Source organism: Takifugu rubripes, chromosome 5, assembly GCF_901000725.2.
Source record: "Takifugu rubripes chromosome 5, fTakRub1.2, whole genome shotgun sequence".
In the NCBI taxonomy this organism is placed as follows: domain Eukaryota; kingdom Metazoa; phylum Chordata; class Actinopteri; order Tetraodontiformes; family Tetraodontidae; genus Takifugu; species Takifugu rubripes.
In genome coordinates, this window is record NC_042289.1 from 2,754,700 (window position 1) to 2,771,248 (window position 16,549).

Consider the following 16,549-nt stretch of genomic DNA (forward strand, 5'->3'; position numbering starts at 1 on the left):
TCAGTTAGAAAAGAAATCATCCAAAATCATACATGCGTAAGTAAATATGATCTAAGAAAGGGAAAAGTGATAAAAACTAAAAGTAAGAACACAATTGAACATTTATTTCTAGTAGTTGAGACAAAATGCAGTAAAAACCTATCCTTATTACAGTGTATTTGCATATTTTAAAACAGGAGCAATTCAATCATACAAGCATACAGTTTCAAGGGTTTCAAGCTTTTATTCTGAAACAAACTTTATGCGGACAGGAAAATAACTACTTCCGGTCGCGAGATAAAGGCGGAACTAACGGCCTTTTTGAGGGAACAAAGAGGGATAGTGTGAGTATACGTTAAAACTAACAGTCATATTATTTTGTTCTGTACTGATTCATGTTATCGAAACCAAACGTTTAATTTATATTCATGTAACCATAAAATACAGCTACAAGTAAAGTAGCACATTGCCTCCATATAAGAAGTAGCAACGCTAGCCTGCTTTGTCCTTTAGCCTGATACCGCAGGTTTATTGAAACACTGCCGACTTTTGACTCCTCTTCATATACGCAAGTGTGTTGATTTAGACCATTTATATTCTAAACGTTTGAATTGATGTAAATAAATAAACATGACCACGTGTTGTGTTATTTTGTCTTATTAAATCCGGCAGGGCCGCGTTGGCTAACATTAGCTGCTAATTCCCGAGAATTGGGAATTGTGTCATTCATTGTTGTTGTTTATTTTGCCGTCGATTATGCACATTTTTATGGCTAAATCAAGTAACGAGCTTGGGCGCATTTGCTCCTTTTTCCTCATCCAGGGGTTTCATTATGGCAGCAAAGTCCTCTCATTAAGCCAGTCTTCAGCAACGATGTCAAGTAAGTATATAAATAGTTCTGACTATGGTACTGTTGGTCAATAATAATAGATTACATTACATTATGATTTATTTATTTAATTAAATAAATGTAACAGCCGTAATGTCATCTTTAAAAGCAATTTGGGTATTCTGTTTTGTGTGTAATCAGTAGAAAGTCTGTTTTCACTAATCTGTTAAATTTTTTGTTGATCAAATCCACATTTACGGATAGTTATTAATATCTTTGGATTTCGTGTGAATTTGACTGTTGCAGAGGTTATCTTTATGAGTAGCCATTGTCATTTTTAAGTGTGCTCACCAAATTGTCTTTAGAATTGCAGCCATTTCGTGCAATATGCCAGGAAGACTTATAGTATTTTGGTAAATGACCACAATCACACCTACCAGTTGTGGTTGTATTGGCTTCAGTAACTCAAAAAGATGCTTTGTCCAGCTTATGTTTAGGTGCTATTATGATTCCTGAACACAGATTCATGTTAAATCTGTGCTGCTGCCACGATGTGGTGGGCCATTATCGTCTGTGCTGCAAGATACATGGCAAGAATGTCAACACAATTTCTACACTGTAGATTCCCCTGGATTCCACGTCCTTTCTCGCACGCTACTCCTATTAATGGCTCCTAAATCATGTCCTTGGGAAGTTATAATGAAATTTTAAGTAAAATTTGATAATGGGCCAACAAACAGGTGATTAAATTTTGGTTTTATATATTTATATTACACACACAACCTTGTAAACGTGTACAGTTATTAAGTTGAACATTATCCATTAAAAAAAGACAATTCAGATCTCTTTCCAGGTGCCTATTTGGTGGCTTTTCTAGCATTATACTTTGATATTATTTTCATAATGTCTGTAGATTTAAAAAAAATCTTATAATGTATTTTCCCACTCCACAAGCCTTTAAAAATTAATAATACAATATTATTTATAGCCTGAAAATAGTTAACTGTGTTGGAATAAAAAAAATAGGGTTATATGGCTATTTTTGTCTGGAGTGAAATGTAAACATTTGCTTAATTTTAAATTGGTCTAATGGTTGTAATGATTACATCATTCCTCATTAAGGACTAATTGAGTTCCTGTTTCAAAGATTTGAAATGGGCACACAACTCATGTCTTTCTTCTGTCTTTCTCACACAGAGCGACCTTCATATGCTCCCCCCCCTCCCCCTGCCCCAGCAACCGTAAGTGTTTTCATTGATTTTACTACCCATTTGGAGACCTCACGGTCGTGTTGGCTCTCTCCACATCTTTAGTGTCCATCCACCTCCTACCTGTCCCTACACTTTGCACAACTTCCATCGAATTGCTGTGTCAGAGCACATGGTGATTGGTGCAGATGCGTGGAACTCATCATCACTCTCCACTAACCTGTCTAACTAGCACATCCTAAAGGTCTTGAGCGGAACGCTTTCAACCTCTGCTGTGTAAATTTGTTTAAACCCCACATTTTATGGTTTCTTTTCAGTTTGATAAACGTTCCCATGGGCAGGAAGACTATTTTCACGTGACTGATGAAGTGCAGCTATAGCTAAATAAGAGCTGGATGTGAGCATGTAGCCAACCTGTGAATCCCCTTTAACGTTTGCATGTTGTGTATTCATCTGGGATGGCAGCCTGCTGGCCAGCTGCCCCTCTTGCCGTGCATGAAGACATATCATGGAAAACAAACAAGCAAAGCAATAAGCATTATATAATTTCATGTTCCCCTTTCACTTATTTCTGTTTATCCCTCTTCCTCCTCTTGTTTGTGAACCATTTCTCATTCGTGTTTTGTCTCATTTGTCTTCCATCAGCAAATGCCTTCCACCCCAGGGTTTGTGGGCTACAATCCTTACAGCCATCTGGCCTACAACAACCTCCGGCTGGGAGGGAGCTCCGGAGGCTCCAGCAGGGTAATGAATTAATGGAGGGAATTTGGGGGAAAGCAAGAATTAAGTAGATGGGCTCCAGTTAAAGAAGCCGTTTGTATTTTCCAGAAACGTATTAAATACTGTCAAATACTGAGGCAGACATCAATCCAGGTCATGAGTATTTGGAAAACTCTTGGATTTGTGTCGATGTCCTGGGTCATGACAGTCAGGCCGCGTTACAGCTCCCGCAGTTTGTTTTTGAGCCAGCCACCATCATTTCTCCTGCCATTTATCCAACATTTTATTTATGTTGGATAACTCAAGTTGTGTTGAAATGTTTCAATATTGGACGGTTTTAGCATTTACGGGGCTTAGAAATATGAAAGTCTGAGATGGACACAATCACTAATGGGTGAGTCCAAATGGAGTGAAGTGATGGTGATTGATAACTTTTAGAATTTGCTGAGCCTTGTAAATACACAACATTGGCTACACGTTGTTTTTCGTTCTTGAATAAATAAAATGTACTTTAAGTGATGCTCTGTTCCAACCAAACTAAGATATTGCCAGATGTTTTTTTTAATAAACCAGGCAAACCAGCGGGAATTAAAAACAGCTCACGCTTAAGTTGTAGTGCATTACGCTTGTTGCACATAGTAGCAATGATCCTGCATCCACTTCTGCCCTTATAGATCATTATTATTGCTCTTTAAGATGTTGTCTCCTGTCCTGGAAAAGCACGAGGCTGTACCGTGCTGCATCAATATCTTTAATGCCATAGATTCACGCATTATAGAGTAAATAACCCAAGTATTTGACCCAGTAAAGTCCCTTTAGAAAATGTTCAGAACCATTCCCTTTTTTTAGATAATGTTGAGTCTTTTGCTGGGGGGGATCAAAAATTTTTTAATCAAGTTTCACTCAAAAATGAGAAAGTGAAAACAGAAGCTGAGATTGTTTTACACTGCCATATATATCCCTTTGATCTAAAACCTTCCTGACTGCACTGTATATTTCTTAATGAGTTTACAATGCTTGCAGATATCAGTACATGTCATATCATTACATATTCCAGCCATTGAGTTTCTATTTTTTATTTGCATATACATAAAACATGTGTGCAAACATATATTTTTATATATATATATATATGCTTGTTCTGTCATTCTTCTAGTAACAGGTAATTTGTAAATAAATAGTTTTATTATATCTAATATCCTTCCTGTCCATTGTGTGCAGTTTACCTTCATTGTTGTCTATTTTACTCGCATCCATTTATGTCCATACCAAAAGGCTGTCCAGTTCTACGTCTTCAGGGCCTTTTTGTATATTTGTTTCTTTCTACACATGTCACCGGGATCACATTACTACTGTGTCCTCTGTTTTTACCGATCTCCTCTTCTGTCTCTCTCCTCCCACAGAACTCCTCGGGCATCACCGTCCCAAAGCCTCCCAAACCTCCAGACAAGCCTCTGATGCCTTACATGCGGTACAGCCGGAAGGTAAGCAGGAAGGTAAGACACCCATCCACGGTGTCTGCTTTTACTGCTTGTCCTCCCATCCCCTGAAAAATTCACAGGGGTTTTAGGGTGGGAAACAGCCAAGCCATGACGCCTTCACCACATCTCAGCTCTCCTAGTGATGAGATGACTCTACTCTATTACAGCAATCTAACAGTTAAACATCCTGCTTTTGTTTTCTATAAAAGAGAAATCACAGCAAATTTATTTTCCTCCTGCATGCACAATCTTCTTCTGCCTTAATTTCCCACCTTTTTGTGCTTGTTGCTGCTTCAATGATTCTTGTTTCCCACTGGATTTTTTTTTTTATCCATTAAAAACACCACCTGCAGAGGTACCAACAGTTCGGGGCACTACACATGAAAGCACCAGTAAATAATTACTAATAATTAATTATATATATATATATAACAGTGCAATTATTAAATTATATATATATAATTAATAATTGCACTGTTAGTAGTGCCATTGGCTATTTAACCAGGTCTATAGGATAAGACTAACGGGTATTGATATTATTGAATAAGGAAAGTTGGTTTTCCCGTCACCCATGTTTTAGTTCTTAGAAAGAGTGCAGGAATATTTGGTCAAATTTAGTCTCTGATTATTTTTAATGTGAAACTGCTGTGATTCATGTGTGTTGTCTTAAGTTGTAGTTCTCTCAGCTCTCAATTGGTTTACATTCTTCCAAAGCTGTTCCCTCTGACTCTATGTACATTTCCTCCATTATTCTTTTAGAATTACATAGAATGATTTTAACTGCAGGTGTTCTGTAGTAACCAATTATTTTTGTGTGTCTGTCTGGGGGTGTGCTCCCTTTTGTGCTTGTGTGTTTGTGTCCTGCATTTGTCTGCTTGCAAGGTATGGGACCAAGTGAAAGCATCCAATCCAGACCTGAAGCTGTGGGAGATAGGGAAAATAATCGGGGGGATGTGGAGGGACCTGAGCGACGAAGAGAAGCAGGATTACCTAAACGAGTACGAAGCTGAGAAGGTGAGCTTCAAGACCTTCCTGTTTAATTTGAAGCACATAACAAATAAATGTCTATTCAAGTCAGGAACTGCTGTTGGTTCAGTGACATTGATAACCTGGAACATTGCATCGAGTTTAAGGGCAGGCTCTTGTAATCGTAGCTGCTCCTTTTCTCTTCCTCCTCAGATTGAATATAACGACTCTCTGAAGGCGTACCACAACTCGCCGGCATACCTGGCGTACGTCAACGCCAAGAACAGGGCTGAGGCGGCCATGGAGGAGGAGAGCAGGCAGAGGCAGAGTCGCATGGACAAAGGAGAGCCGTACATGAGCATTCAGCCTGCTGAAGACCCCGATGGTAAGTTTTGGATTAAGGTCATTTAGTTGGATTTTAGTGTAAATGAATAGGTTTAATCATGTTATCACCCCTATATTCGACAGATCTACGGCACATTACATATTGTCCCTCCGCATTTACATCCGTTCCTCTTTCCAGACTACGATGATGGATTTTCAGTGAAGCACACAGCGGCCTCTCGCTTCCAGAGGAACCACCGTCTTATCAGTGACATCCTCAGTGAGATTGTCGTGCCCGACGTCCGCTCAGTCGTCACTACGGCCCGAATGCAGGTCCTGAAGAGGCAGGTCCAGTCTCTGATGGTGCATCAGGTAGGTGGAACACAATTGCGGGCGACTATCAGGGCAGGAGACCTGATGATTGTCAGTGTTTTCCTCAGCATATACTAAGTAACAACATTTATCTTTGGCCTCTAGATGAACTGTTTCTGCCTTTATGTATTTGTGATTCAGAGAAAGCTGGAAGCAGAACTTCTGCAAATTGAGGATCGTCATCAAGACAAGAAGAGAAGATTTCTGGAAACTACAGACTCATTCAATGCAGAGCTAAAGAGGGTACAGCAGCAGCTTCCTTACTCAGAGAAAGCTAATATCAAAAATAGTGTTCCGTCATGTGTAAGGCCTAGTTGGAGTAACGCTCTTTATATGTTCAGATATGAAGGATCACTAAAAGCATGTGTGTGTCTGTAGCTGTGCAGTCAGAAGGTGGAGGTGGATATGGAGAAGCTAGCGGCAGACATGGCTGCTGCTGAGGAGGCTGCCAGGAGGCGCGTGGAGGAGCGGGAGCGGGAGGCCGCTGAACAGGCAGAGAAAGCAGCTCAACAGGCGCAACAGCAGCAGGAGGCCGCTGGAAACAAAGCTGCAGAGCAGAACTCTGCTAATTCAAACTCAGGGACCAAAGATGAGGACAAGCCTGCACCCATGGAGATGGGTAAGAAGCACTGAACATCCTCTTTGTATATTCCAAATTCTATTCTATTCGATTTTATCTTATTTTTCTCTGCGTGCTCTTGCTGTTGTTACACTGTAAATTTCCCCGTGTGGGACAATAAAGGACCTGAATCTGAATTCTTCAGGGATACTCTACCAGTATTTGGAGGGTTTTTCCTTTATTGTGACTAAACAACATGTTTCTCTTTGTGTGCTTGTGCAACAGTATTTTTTTTTTTTTTTTACAATTTTAATGCAACTAAATTGTTAAAACATTGACAAATGATGCATCATTAATTACCGTATTTTCACAACCATAAGGCGCACCGTATTAAAAGGTGCTGTTTCAGTTATGGTGCCATTTCTGTATTTAACACATTCATAAAGCGCACCGGATTATAGAGTGCAGGCATACCGGACGCTATCTTAAAACATGCACGCTAGCGTGTATTTCGCAATGTACTCACGTTATTTTTTGATCTATGCTCATCCACAAATCCATCAAAGTCCTCATCGTCTGTATCCGAAATGGCTTTTGCGAAAGCCGAAAAGCATTTACAGATTTTGGAACTCGATGCACACATAACGCACACTGCATTATAAGGCACCCCGTCCATTTTGGAGGAAAATTTAAGACTTGTGCGCCTTGTGGTCGCAAAAATATGGTAATGTTAGCTAATATTTGAAATGAGTAGAATTTACAGTTTCTGCGTAAGCTATTCCACCTGCAGCTGCTTGTGAAAAACCTGTAAAAACAATACAAAAAGACATTTGAAACAATCTGTTCTATTACACATTTATATAATATTGGTACTATCATAAAACACTGAACCTAAATCCATACCTTTTGTTGTGGACATTAGTATGTCCCCGAAGCCTTCAACATTTAAATAATTTAGGCTTTGTTCTCACTATTCACAGATGAGGAAGCATCTGCAGAGACCCCTTCAGACTCCCAACCTGCTCCAACACAGGGTGCTTCATCTGACCCCCTTTCTGATAAAGCAGCCCCTCCTTCAGAGCCCCTCAGGGAGAGTGGTCCTCCCAGTAGCAGCGATGGAAGTAACTGTAGCGTGACCCCTCCCTCTTCAGACCCTGGAGCAGCAGCCACTGAACCCCCTGCTGCACAGGAAGCTAGCACAGCTAGCCCCAGTGTGGCTGCAACAGCACCACCACCTCCTCCCCCTGCAACAGAAGAAGGAGGCCCGCCACCACCACCTTTGCTCCCACCAAATCAGAACAGCCAGTTTGACATATGAAGGTCAGGTAGTCGGATGGCGACCGCTGTAGAAGCCCCAAGACTGCTGGAGTAACGGTCAACAGTCGGTGTCTTTCAAGGATGTAAGGTTTCCATGCTCACGACCAATGTAGAAAGTTACAAAGTTGTCTCACTCTGACCTGCAGATGTCAACTTCCACACTTCAGGGTTTTTTTTTAAATTTGAAGACTTAAAACAGGACTAGAAGTTAAACTGCTATCCTCAGGCTTGTTATGGATATTAAACACACAGGTCGCATCACTGTTGCTACTGTCTGCTGTCAAAGTCAATTTTGAATCCACCATTTTTATTCAAGTGCACATGTCCTAAAAGTTGATCCAACAGTCAAGAGAGAACAGAATAGAGAAGAAAATCTGCTTTCCTGTGCTGCTGTTGCTATGACAGTGACTTCAGGAGCACGCTGTAGAGTAATAACTGTGACTGTAGGCCAACAAACCTTCAGATCAGCATTTGTTCTTTTCACAGCTGACCTAAAAGATTCAGTAATCCACGGCCCACTGCCATAAACAGACCTGATTCTTTTTTTTCTTTTTTTTGTAGGTTACACGTTTGCGTGATTTGTTAAACAACTACTGTTATTTCTGCTTTTTTTTTTTTTTTTTTTATAGATCTGTTTAAACCTTTGTAGACAAACTTAAATTTAACAATTTTGTATTAATGCTCCACAAGAGAGAACAGATGCTTTTTCAGGTCCTGTTGACCGGGAGAGGGGGGTGATGTTTCCAGTTCTGAGGTCAGGCACAAGTGCATGCACCAGTATTCTGCATGCAACACTAAACATTTTATCAGGACACCTGGAGGAGTTCTGTATTTAACAGATTTATGTAGAAACAATAGATGCCTATTAATGAACATTGAATGCAAATATCTTTGATTGTTCCGCCTCTGAAATTGAGAAATACTCACACCCCCTCGTCCGAATATACCCCCCCCTTACTAGTTTTTTTACTTGGACCTGACTGTTTTTAGTAATCTGCCTGTTTTACATCTTTATTTTGTACTGTCGGAACATATTTACCCAAATAAAATGTCTTCTCAGTCTTTATTGTCTTAATTTTCTCTTTAAGTGATTTGCATTTTATTTTTGAAATGAATCAAGCTGCAATAAACAGGATGAATAAAATAGTCTAATAGCTGCCCTTAGTTCCTTGTTTTATTTATTAGATTTCTGTAAAACTTTACGTAATTCAGCTACACTAAATGTGATTTCAACCCTTTATATCTTCGAAAGGATATTTTTGGGTATCTTGGAGTGAGAATGCGGAGCCTGCAAAATGAATAGCAACAGTTGTTTTTTTTGCTGTGACAGAACCTTTGGTTAAATTATACATTTATTCTTGTCTGAATGGCAGAGCTCCAAAAATAGTATCGTGGGGACTGGACACTAGGGGAACCATAAATGAAGAACAATATAAATTTGTGTTATGCTCAACACAAATTTATACAACACAATATCCAACATGCGGTTTAAATGTTAAGTGTTAAAGGATAAGGATAAAAAACTTTATTGATCCCACATCGGGGAAATTACACGTTACAGCGGTAGCCATAAGTTTTTATTTTCCTCTCAATTCTACCCTTATTCTTTTTATTCCCAGGGGTTCCTTCGATTTTTGGACGTAAAGAAACGATTTTAGTCAACAATCTAAAATTATTGGATTGTTAACATTTTGAAAATCACAAAACATTAGATTAAATAAATATTCAGCCTCAATTTGTCAAAATCTAAAGTCAAATGTGATGAGTCAAGGAAAATATTGAGTGAAAAGTGAAGATGAACTTTTAATTTGCTCTAAAAAGTCGCCTCAGACAGGCAGCGATATTCTCCCGTGAACACGGTCGTGTGCGCTGTATAGTGCACAGGTGATCCGCCACGCGCGCGTGCCAGCGTCACAGTGACGGAAGGAGGTGAAGCTGGGCGGGACGGCGGACATCAATCACTTCGGTCACCATGAGCCACCGGCAGCGCGCGCTTCCCGCGCTCGTCCTGCTCCTGTGGCGCGTGGCGGCGGCGGAGTACTCCACCAAAACCGAACTGGACTACGAGTTCGGGGACTACCGCGGGAAGTGGTGCATCGATGACCACGGCTTCGTCTACGGCATCGGCGAGGTGTACTACCCGAGCCCCTCGGCGTGCCCGTGCACGTGCACCGTGGACGGACCCGTGTGCGTTCGCCCCAGGTGTCCCCGCATTCACCCGCGGTGCACGCGCATCAGGTACCAGGCGTGCTGTCCGGTGTGCGAGGCCATGGCGCGCGTGTGTGTCTACGGGGGCAAAACGTACCGCCTGCTGGAGGAGTTCAGGGTGAGAAGTCGGACCCTCAGCCCCCTTTACAAGCTTTACATCTCAACATATAGTTCGGTTTTAAGGTTAAATTATGACTAATTACCCTGGAGTAAATAGGACGCATTCTTTTTTTTTTTAAATCAAAGCTTAAAATGTCTTAAAAGAATCTACCCAGAGTGCCTTTAACGACAGTCTTTTTTCTACTTTGTCTATATAACTTTCATCATACAGTATACAGTATATACATTTGGGAGTATTCCTGTATTCAGCCTATTTTCTGCATGCAAAAAACAAAGAACAGACTTGAGTCCAAAAGTGTTGTTTTATTAAAAGTACGATAAAATATAAAAATATATAAATAAGTAAAGAAATATTGTAAATTATATAAATAAATATATGTTGTTGTTTTGTTTTTTTTTACCTATAGTGCAGCTGACCACCAGGTGCATCCGAAATGTTTCTCAAGTCTTCTCGGTCTGTCTTATCATGGCAATTTTTACAAAAGTCAGAACTTTTTTCCCCCCCAGGTCTGGAACCAATGCTTTTAAAAATTCCTGATGTTTCAGAGCTTTCACTTCAACCTCGGTGTTTCTGTGTGCAGCTGTCGAGGTGCGAGCGTTGCCGCTGTGAGGCCAACAGAGAGGTGTACTGCAGCATTTCGGACTGCCCGGCCCCCCACTGTGTCAACCCCACCTACGAGCCCAACCATTGCTGCCCCGTCTGTAGGAGCGGTGAGTCTCAAGTCCGACATAAATCTGAAGTGCCGGGTCACCCACGGAGGAGACGCTAACGTCCCCTCAGAGGTTTCAGGCTAACTTTACACCTTTGTCTTTCCAGAGACATCAGTGCTACATTCTCACAGAATTCCCACCTCCTCGCGTGTGTTAGAATCCTGCAGTATTCAGGAGCAGAGGCAGTTATGTCACCTCCCCAACACACACACACACACACACACACACACACACACACACACACACACACACACACACACACACATCATCCCGTTATGTCACATCCAGGCTCCCCCTGCCAGTGGCATTAAGATCCCTGACTGATATGACTGGGATTTCTCTGTCCCCAAAATAGAAACAGGGACGAATGAGCACTTTCTCCACATCTGCTTTTTGATATTGAATAAAATAAATGAGATTATCATGTTATCATATGATGACTCGGGATTATCCAAGAAAATCCATACGAATATCTGCTGTCCATTTCCCTTATCCCTCCACCCCGGTTGAGGTTTCTATTTTTTCCTGCTCCCCCATTGGACAGTCACTGGGACAGATGGCTTGGTGTGTTGCGTCATTGTTTTTTTTTTGTTTGTACCCCCTCCCGCCCACATCAACTGTGCTTTATGGATCACAGTTGGAGCTGGCATCAGATTATCTGTGCTTCCTGTTCCCCCACTAACCTGCCTCGGTAATTGTTTCACAGGTGGCTGCCAAATGAAGAAAAACCCCATCTGTGAACGCCAAACGCAGCCTGTAAACATTTGAGCAGCTTGTTTGTTTTGCCCTATAACAGATATGGATTCAAGATGTCTGTCCGTCCATCCTGATCTGGGGAAGGGAACCTCCAGAACGAAACGTTTTACCGTTTTGTTACCATTTTGTTCTTTGTTAGTTGTTTGATGGTTCTTGGGACTTCAGAACGGGTCCATTGTGTCCCCTTCGGGCCTCCATCACCACCCTGAAGCAGGACCACTGTGACAAACTGTATTTTTTAAAAAGCAAAAGTTTCTAAATGTCTCATGGATGAAGTGAGGAGGTTCCTGTGGCCAAAGGTCACTGCTACCTCATATTTCATTGAAAAGCTCAAAGATTCCTTTTGGCTAATTGGAGCTTAAAAATGGAAGGTCAAGGTCAGTGTGACCTTTCATCCTAACAATCCCCAGGATTGTTCCTTTCTTCACATTGGTCACAAGTTACTAACATAAATATTCTGCCCCCCCCCCGGTTATCCTCTGCTGACTGTAGGGCCCAACTGTTTTGCTGGAAACCGGGTGATCCCAGCGGGCGAGCGTGTGACCATCGATGAGCGGACCACGTGCTACTGCACCTACCGGGACGGGACGTGGCACACACACCCCCAGGCAACCTGCGAGCAGCATCCCAAGCCCAGCCCCACGCCCAATGCCAGCACGGAGCCACCCGCGGAGACGGCGAAGAAGCCGAGCGGGAAGAGGCCGTTTAATCCCAGACTGGACGTGATACCGTGAGCGACAGATTAGCTGAGGAGCAGCTTTAGATGTGAGGAGGCGCGTCCACGTCCCCTCTGAGCTTCCAGCACAGCCACTGTTTAAGCTTATTTTAATCAGTTTATTCCCTCCACAACCCAACAAATGAACAAGAAATGGTCTATTAAAAAGGGATCTTTGTGATGCATCATCTAAAGATAATATTGATATTAACTTTAGTCATAAATTTTTTTGCCAATATGTGGTAGCTTGCACAACTAAAGGATATTCTTAAGGATTTTCTGAAGCAGGAATGAAAATTGTCACTTTAAAACCTTTGGATCAACTAGTCAGGTAACCATGTCAAACCATTCAGGAGAACTTCAGAAATTATACTCATCTCTACCCAGATGTGTAAAAGGGAACCAATTTATTGACCAGAAGGTAAATAAGAGCAGAGTAATTGGGACATTGTGATCTTATAATTTTTCCTTCAGTCTTACATGTTCTCATCTTTAAATCAGGACGGTATTGTACTCAGGTTTAGAACACTGATCCTATTAGTTTGTGAATTTTTCAGTCTTGTCAGATTCTTTGTGTTTGTCCTGTTCAGAAAACCCTATTGAGCCAGCTTGTCGCGCCCTCTAGCGGTAACTCAGGAAATCTAAGGATACAGTTAAATATTAGCATAACGTTCATGTGTAAAACAAAGTGATAGCTGTGAAAAAGCCATTCTATTAATGTGACAACTTAGCTTCCATTTTGTTCCATTATAGCCTTGAATAGAATTCCAGCTGTGTGTAAATTTGAAAAAAACTGAAACTTAATGAATATTTTATACTCGGATATACAAAGTGAAATGGATCAGCATGAGAAATGAGTTCGTTGATTCAAGAAGTTTTTCTTTTAAGTGCAAATAAACCACACAGACTTCAAATTGATTTACCGAGACTTTTTATTGAAAACAATGAGGTGCGGGGTCCAGCTCAGGCTATGCTACCAGCATTGGAGGCGATCCTGGGCCAAAGGTCGGCGCACTCTTTGGCCACTGGGCCTGTGATGGCTGAACCTGAGGGAAGAGGTGAGCAGAGTTCACCATCATCATGCAGCACAACAGCCCAATACATCAAGAGACGGTGAAGTTTGTCCAAATCAAATTGCTGCTGGGATAAACGTCAATATTTCTGACATGTCTGCCCAGAGGGAGCCGCTTGTCTCATCACTGATTGAGATCAGTCAGCCAGAGAGTCGCTGCCGTCTCACCCACAGTGAAGACATCAATATGCCCTTCATCGACAACTCACCCCGCCACTGACAGGACAAAGCAAGTGCTTTTGGAAGGGGGACGGGTTCTATCTATACACCTGAGGTGGGACTCAAACACAAGAGCTACTGAAAACTAACCAACGACTGGGGCAATTTAGTTAGAGTGCTATGAATTTCTACTGAATGATCAATTTTAAGTATGCTTGCCAAATCCTTTTTTGATTATAGAAATGATTTCAACGCCTATTTAAAGAGCTCAAATGTATTAGTTAATACTGGCCCTCCACAGCATGCGGCACAGCCAGAGCATTTAAACATCTACAAGGGCAACATTTCAAACATTTGTCAGCGGCCATTCTCAAGAAACTCACCTTTCATTTCTCCTTTGTTGTTTACTATGACGCCTGCATTGTCTTCAAAGTAGAGAAACACACCATCTTTTCGCCGATATGACTTCCGTTGTCGTATGACCACCGCAGGATGCACTGTGGACAGAGAGGGTGCTCGGCTCAATGTGAACACAGCTGGAGAGACCCAGAGAAACCGTGGCTGCTGCACTGAACATTTGCTCTTTCCAAAATTGGAACCATTGTTTTCATTCATGAAGATGCTCCTCTTGTTAAAATCGGTGGTCAAAATGTGTGCATGTATCATTCAAATACAAATATTTGGTCATGTAGGCACAGCAGAAATGCCACACAGACCATTCACAAGTCAATTCACACCATTTCACAGAGGTAAATTCAATCAGGCCGTACATTGCTGTGAATTTATACAAAGAGGATTAAAACTGGACAGAGCTTTTCAAAGATAGATGTAAACTAGACTACAATTTAGTCAAGTGTAGGATATCAGGCACAACTCACTGCAATCTATCCACCCAATTTCCTTCAGTTTTTTTTTTAACAAGCCTGCAGACAGTGCAGATCAACCACATTTTTTACTGCAAATACATGAAACACCAGAAACCTCAACAAATAACCATGCAGTCAGTTTAGTGGTTCACCGTCGAGGTCCCTTTAGACTACAAATACTGCATTATATGGTTGTGCTTAGGCTCCGGCTTCATGCCAGAGGGAGCCGCTTGTCTCATCACTGATTGAGATCAGTCAGCCAGAGAGTCGCTGCCGTCTCACCCACAGTGAAGACATCAATATGCCCTTCATCGACAACTCACCTCGCCACTGACAGGACGAAGCAAGTGCTTTTGGAAGGGGGACGGGTTCTCTCAAGTCACAGATTTGTTACAACTGAAATGAAAGCTTATGAACACGTGACAGCAATGACGTTTTGCTGACAATGTTCCCCGTGCTGTGCTCTTGGAATTATTTTAGCGTTAGTTATGGACTGAAAGAGTCACTCACCCTTCTTCCTGAGCTCCGGCTTGCCTTTCTTCACTGTGGCCATGACCATGTCACCTACTCCTGCAGAGGGCAGACGGTTCAGACGGCCCTTGATGCCCTTCACAGAGATGATGTACAGGTTCTTGGCACCTTGAATTGTTGACAAAGTTGTCCTATTACCACAAAGGCTGGAACTTAAATGAAGGAACATCAATTTCAAAGTTGACAATGACACTGGGACCACTTGAAGAGGTCAGGTGAGACGTACCTGTGTTGTCAGCACAGTTGATGACTGCTCCCACTGGGAGACCCAGTGAGATGCGGAACTTGGCTCCAGATGAACCACCACGTCCTAAAAGACACAAACAGTGAGATCCACCTGTGTTACTAACACCATTGTGAGAAACAGACACGTGAAGCCTTGATCTCGACAAAAAAACCTGCTAATTTACATTTAAGACGTACAATCACAGTCGGTGTCACCTTACAAATGCCACCATTCCAACGTAAAACCCTGACTAAATTTCTGCTGATATTGATTTAACATCAAAGCAGGTAGAAAGATCAATATAAACTCCAGTAAAATCATGGAACGCTGCAAACATCTGGATAGATAAAGATGCTTTTGACAGCCGGATTCAAAGGAAGACAAACACTGACCGAGCTAATATTCACGAGGCAATGAATATTAGTTCTCACCTGGTCGGCCTGACGTCCTTAAATAACGTTAATATTTCAGGTATTAAACAACTTGAGCATTGAACAGGATGTGCAATTTATAGCACAGCTAGCGTTGCCGGCTATCACTAGCTATAGCCTCCCTCGCTATACCGTCTTAACGATCTAAACATTCCAACAACGACGTCTAAAAACTGAGTACTATCACAGGAAAACGGTTGTAACTTTAACGAGTCTGTAGGAAACGAAATTTCAATCAATTACTTTTCTCGTTTCTTAGCTACATGGCCCTGACAGCTAAACATGGCTTCCGCCACCGAAGAAGCAAAAATGCTCTTTTAACTGTAAACCCTTTGCTTAACATTAGAACTGGACACATAAATGTTGTGGTTTTTATGTTATATACTCCCAAATAACGTTATATAATCCGATTCGGCGAAAAACAGATAGGATGAATGCGGATTTCATAAGGTGAGTTTCATACCTCTCTTAGACATTGCTGCAGGAGGGAAAGAGGAAGGCGGAGAAAGGAATTGTGGGATATAAAGTTGAACAGAACTACATCCGGGTCACGGCGCGGAGTAATGGTGCGTTCAAGAATTCTACAATACTGTATATACTTGAACGCACCATTACTCCGGAGTTCAATTTAAGAGGATTTTATATTTTAAATTTGTAAAAGGCTAGCAATGTGGAAAAATATTACTTACCTTGCGAACGGAAAATATAGTTGATATTTTTTTAAGCATATCTTGATTGTCAAACAATTTTTTGAAAACTGTCAGTTGTAAAATACATAGGAAAACGATTCTTTCTATGAATGTTAGAAAGGAGTAAAATTAACTTAAAGAAGAAGACATTTATTGATATAAAAGGGGTTTAAAATATGCACACAGCTGAATGATAGGTTAATATTTTACCATTATTTAGGATTTTGGATTTGGATTTTATTTTGGAACATGTTTACTTCAAGTTATATCAACCCAAATGTAATGCACAACACAACCTTCCACTAGGGGG

At 41.4% G+C, this 16,549-nt stretch overlaps 3 protein-coding genes across 5 annotated transcripts; 2 read left to right on the top strand and 1 right to left on the bottom strand.

Moving 5' to 3' along the window:
- Positions 1–223: 223 nt before the first annotated feature.
- Positions 224–8,910, top strand: smarce1 (SWI/SNF related BAF chromatin remodeling complex subunit E1). 2 transcript variants are annotated; one of them, XM_011603588.2, is made up of 11 exons: positions 224–323; positions 802–859; positions 2,006–2,049; positions 2,662–2,760; positions 4,140–4,232; positions 5,100–5,231; positions 5,397–5,568; positions 5,707–5,879; positions 6,021–6,122; positions 6,258–6,498; positions 7,419–8,910. In XM_011603588.2, the coding sequence occupies exons 2-11, from the start codon at positions 853–855 to the stop codon at positions 7,754–7,756; spliced, it is 1,401 nt and encodes a 466-aa protein (XP_011601890.1). In that variant the 5' UTR covers positions 224–323; positions 802–852; the 3' UTR covers positions 7,757–8,910. The 2 variants fall into 2 exon arrangements, with proteins under 2 accessions (XP_011601890.1, XP_003964364.1); XM_003964315.3 differs by having other exon boundaries at positions 4,140–4,220.
- Positions 8,911–9,641: 731 nt separating this feature from the next.
- Positions 9,642–12,692, top strand: LOC101078570 (von Willebrand factor C domain-containing protein 2-like). 2 transcript variants are annotated; one of them, XM_029836458.1, is made up of 3 exons: positions 9,642–10,081; positions 10,665–10,794; positions 10,901–12,012. In XM_029836458.1, exons 1-3 carry the CDS (start codon positions 9,728–9,730, stop codon positions 11,116–11,118), a joined length of 702 nt encoding a protein of 233 aa, XP_029692318.1. In that variant the 5' UTR covers positions 9,642–9,727; the 3' UTR covers positions 11,119–12,012. The 2 variants fall into 2 exon arrangements, with proteins under 2 accessions (XP_029692318.1, XP_029692317.1); XM_029836457.1 differs by lacking the exon at positions 10,901–12,012 and adding an exon at positions 12,043–12,692 and having other exon boundaries at positions 9,667–10,081.
- A 487-nt stretch (positions 12,693–13,179) lies between these two features.
- Positions 13,180–16,132, bottom strand: rpl23 (ribosomal protein L23). The gene is made up of 5 exons (XM_003964267.3): positions 16,014–16,132; positions 15,120–15,203; positions 14,873–15,001; positions 13,880–13,993; positions 13,180–13,311 (listed from the first exon to the last, which is right to left on the bottom strand). The coding sequence occupies exons 1-5, from the start codon at positions 16,024–16,026 to the stop codon at positions 13,229–13,231; spliced, it is 423 nt and encodes a 140-aa protein (XP_003964316.1). The 5' UTR covers positions 16,027–16,132; the 3' UTR covers positions 13,180–13,228.
- Positions 16,133–16,549: the final 417 nt, after the last annotated feature.

Coding starts and splice junctions, on each gene's coding strand:
- smarce1 (XM_011603588.2), top strand. Junction 5,569..5,706: donor GCCTGCTGAAGACCCCGATG/GTAAGTTTTGGA, acceptor TCCTCTTTCCAG/ACTACGATGATGGATTTTCA. Junction 5,880..6,020: donor AGTCTCTGATGGTGCATCAG/GTAGGTGGAACA, acceptor TTTGTGATTCAG/AGAAAGCTGGAAGCAGAACT.
- LOC101078570 (XM_029836457.1), top strand. CDS start 9,728: ATGAGCCACCGGCAGCGCGCGCTTCCCGCGCTCGTCCTGCTCCTGTGG. Junction 10,082..10,664: donor GCCTGCTGGAGGAGTTCAGG/GTGAGAAGTCGG, acceptor TTCTGTGTGCAG/CTGTCGAGGTGCGAGCGTTG. Junction 10,795..12,042: donor CTGCCCCGTCTGTAGGAGCG/GTGAGTCTCAAG, acceptor TGCTGACTGTAG/GGCCCAACTGTTTTGCTGGA.
- rpl23 (XM_003964267.3), bottom strand. Junction 13,994..14,872: donor GCCGGAGCTCAGGAAGAAGG/GTGAGTGACTCT, acceptor CTCTGTCCACAG/TGCATCCTGCGGTGGTCATA. Junction 13,312..13,879: donor CAACAAAGGAGAAATGAAAG/GTGAGTTTCTTG, acceptor CTCTTCCCTCAG/GTTCAGCCATCACAGGCCCA.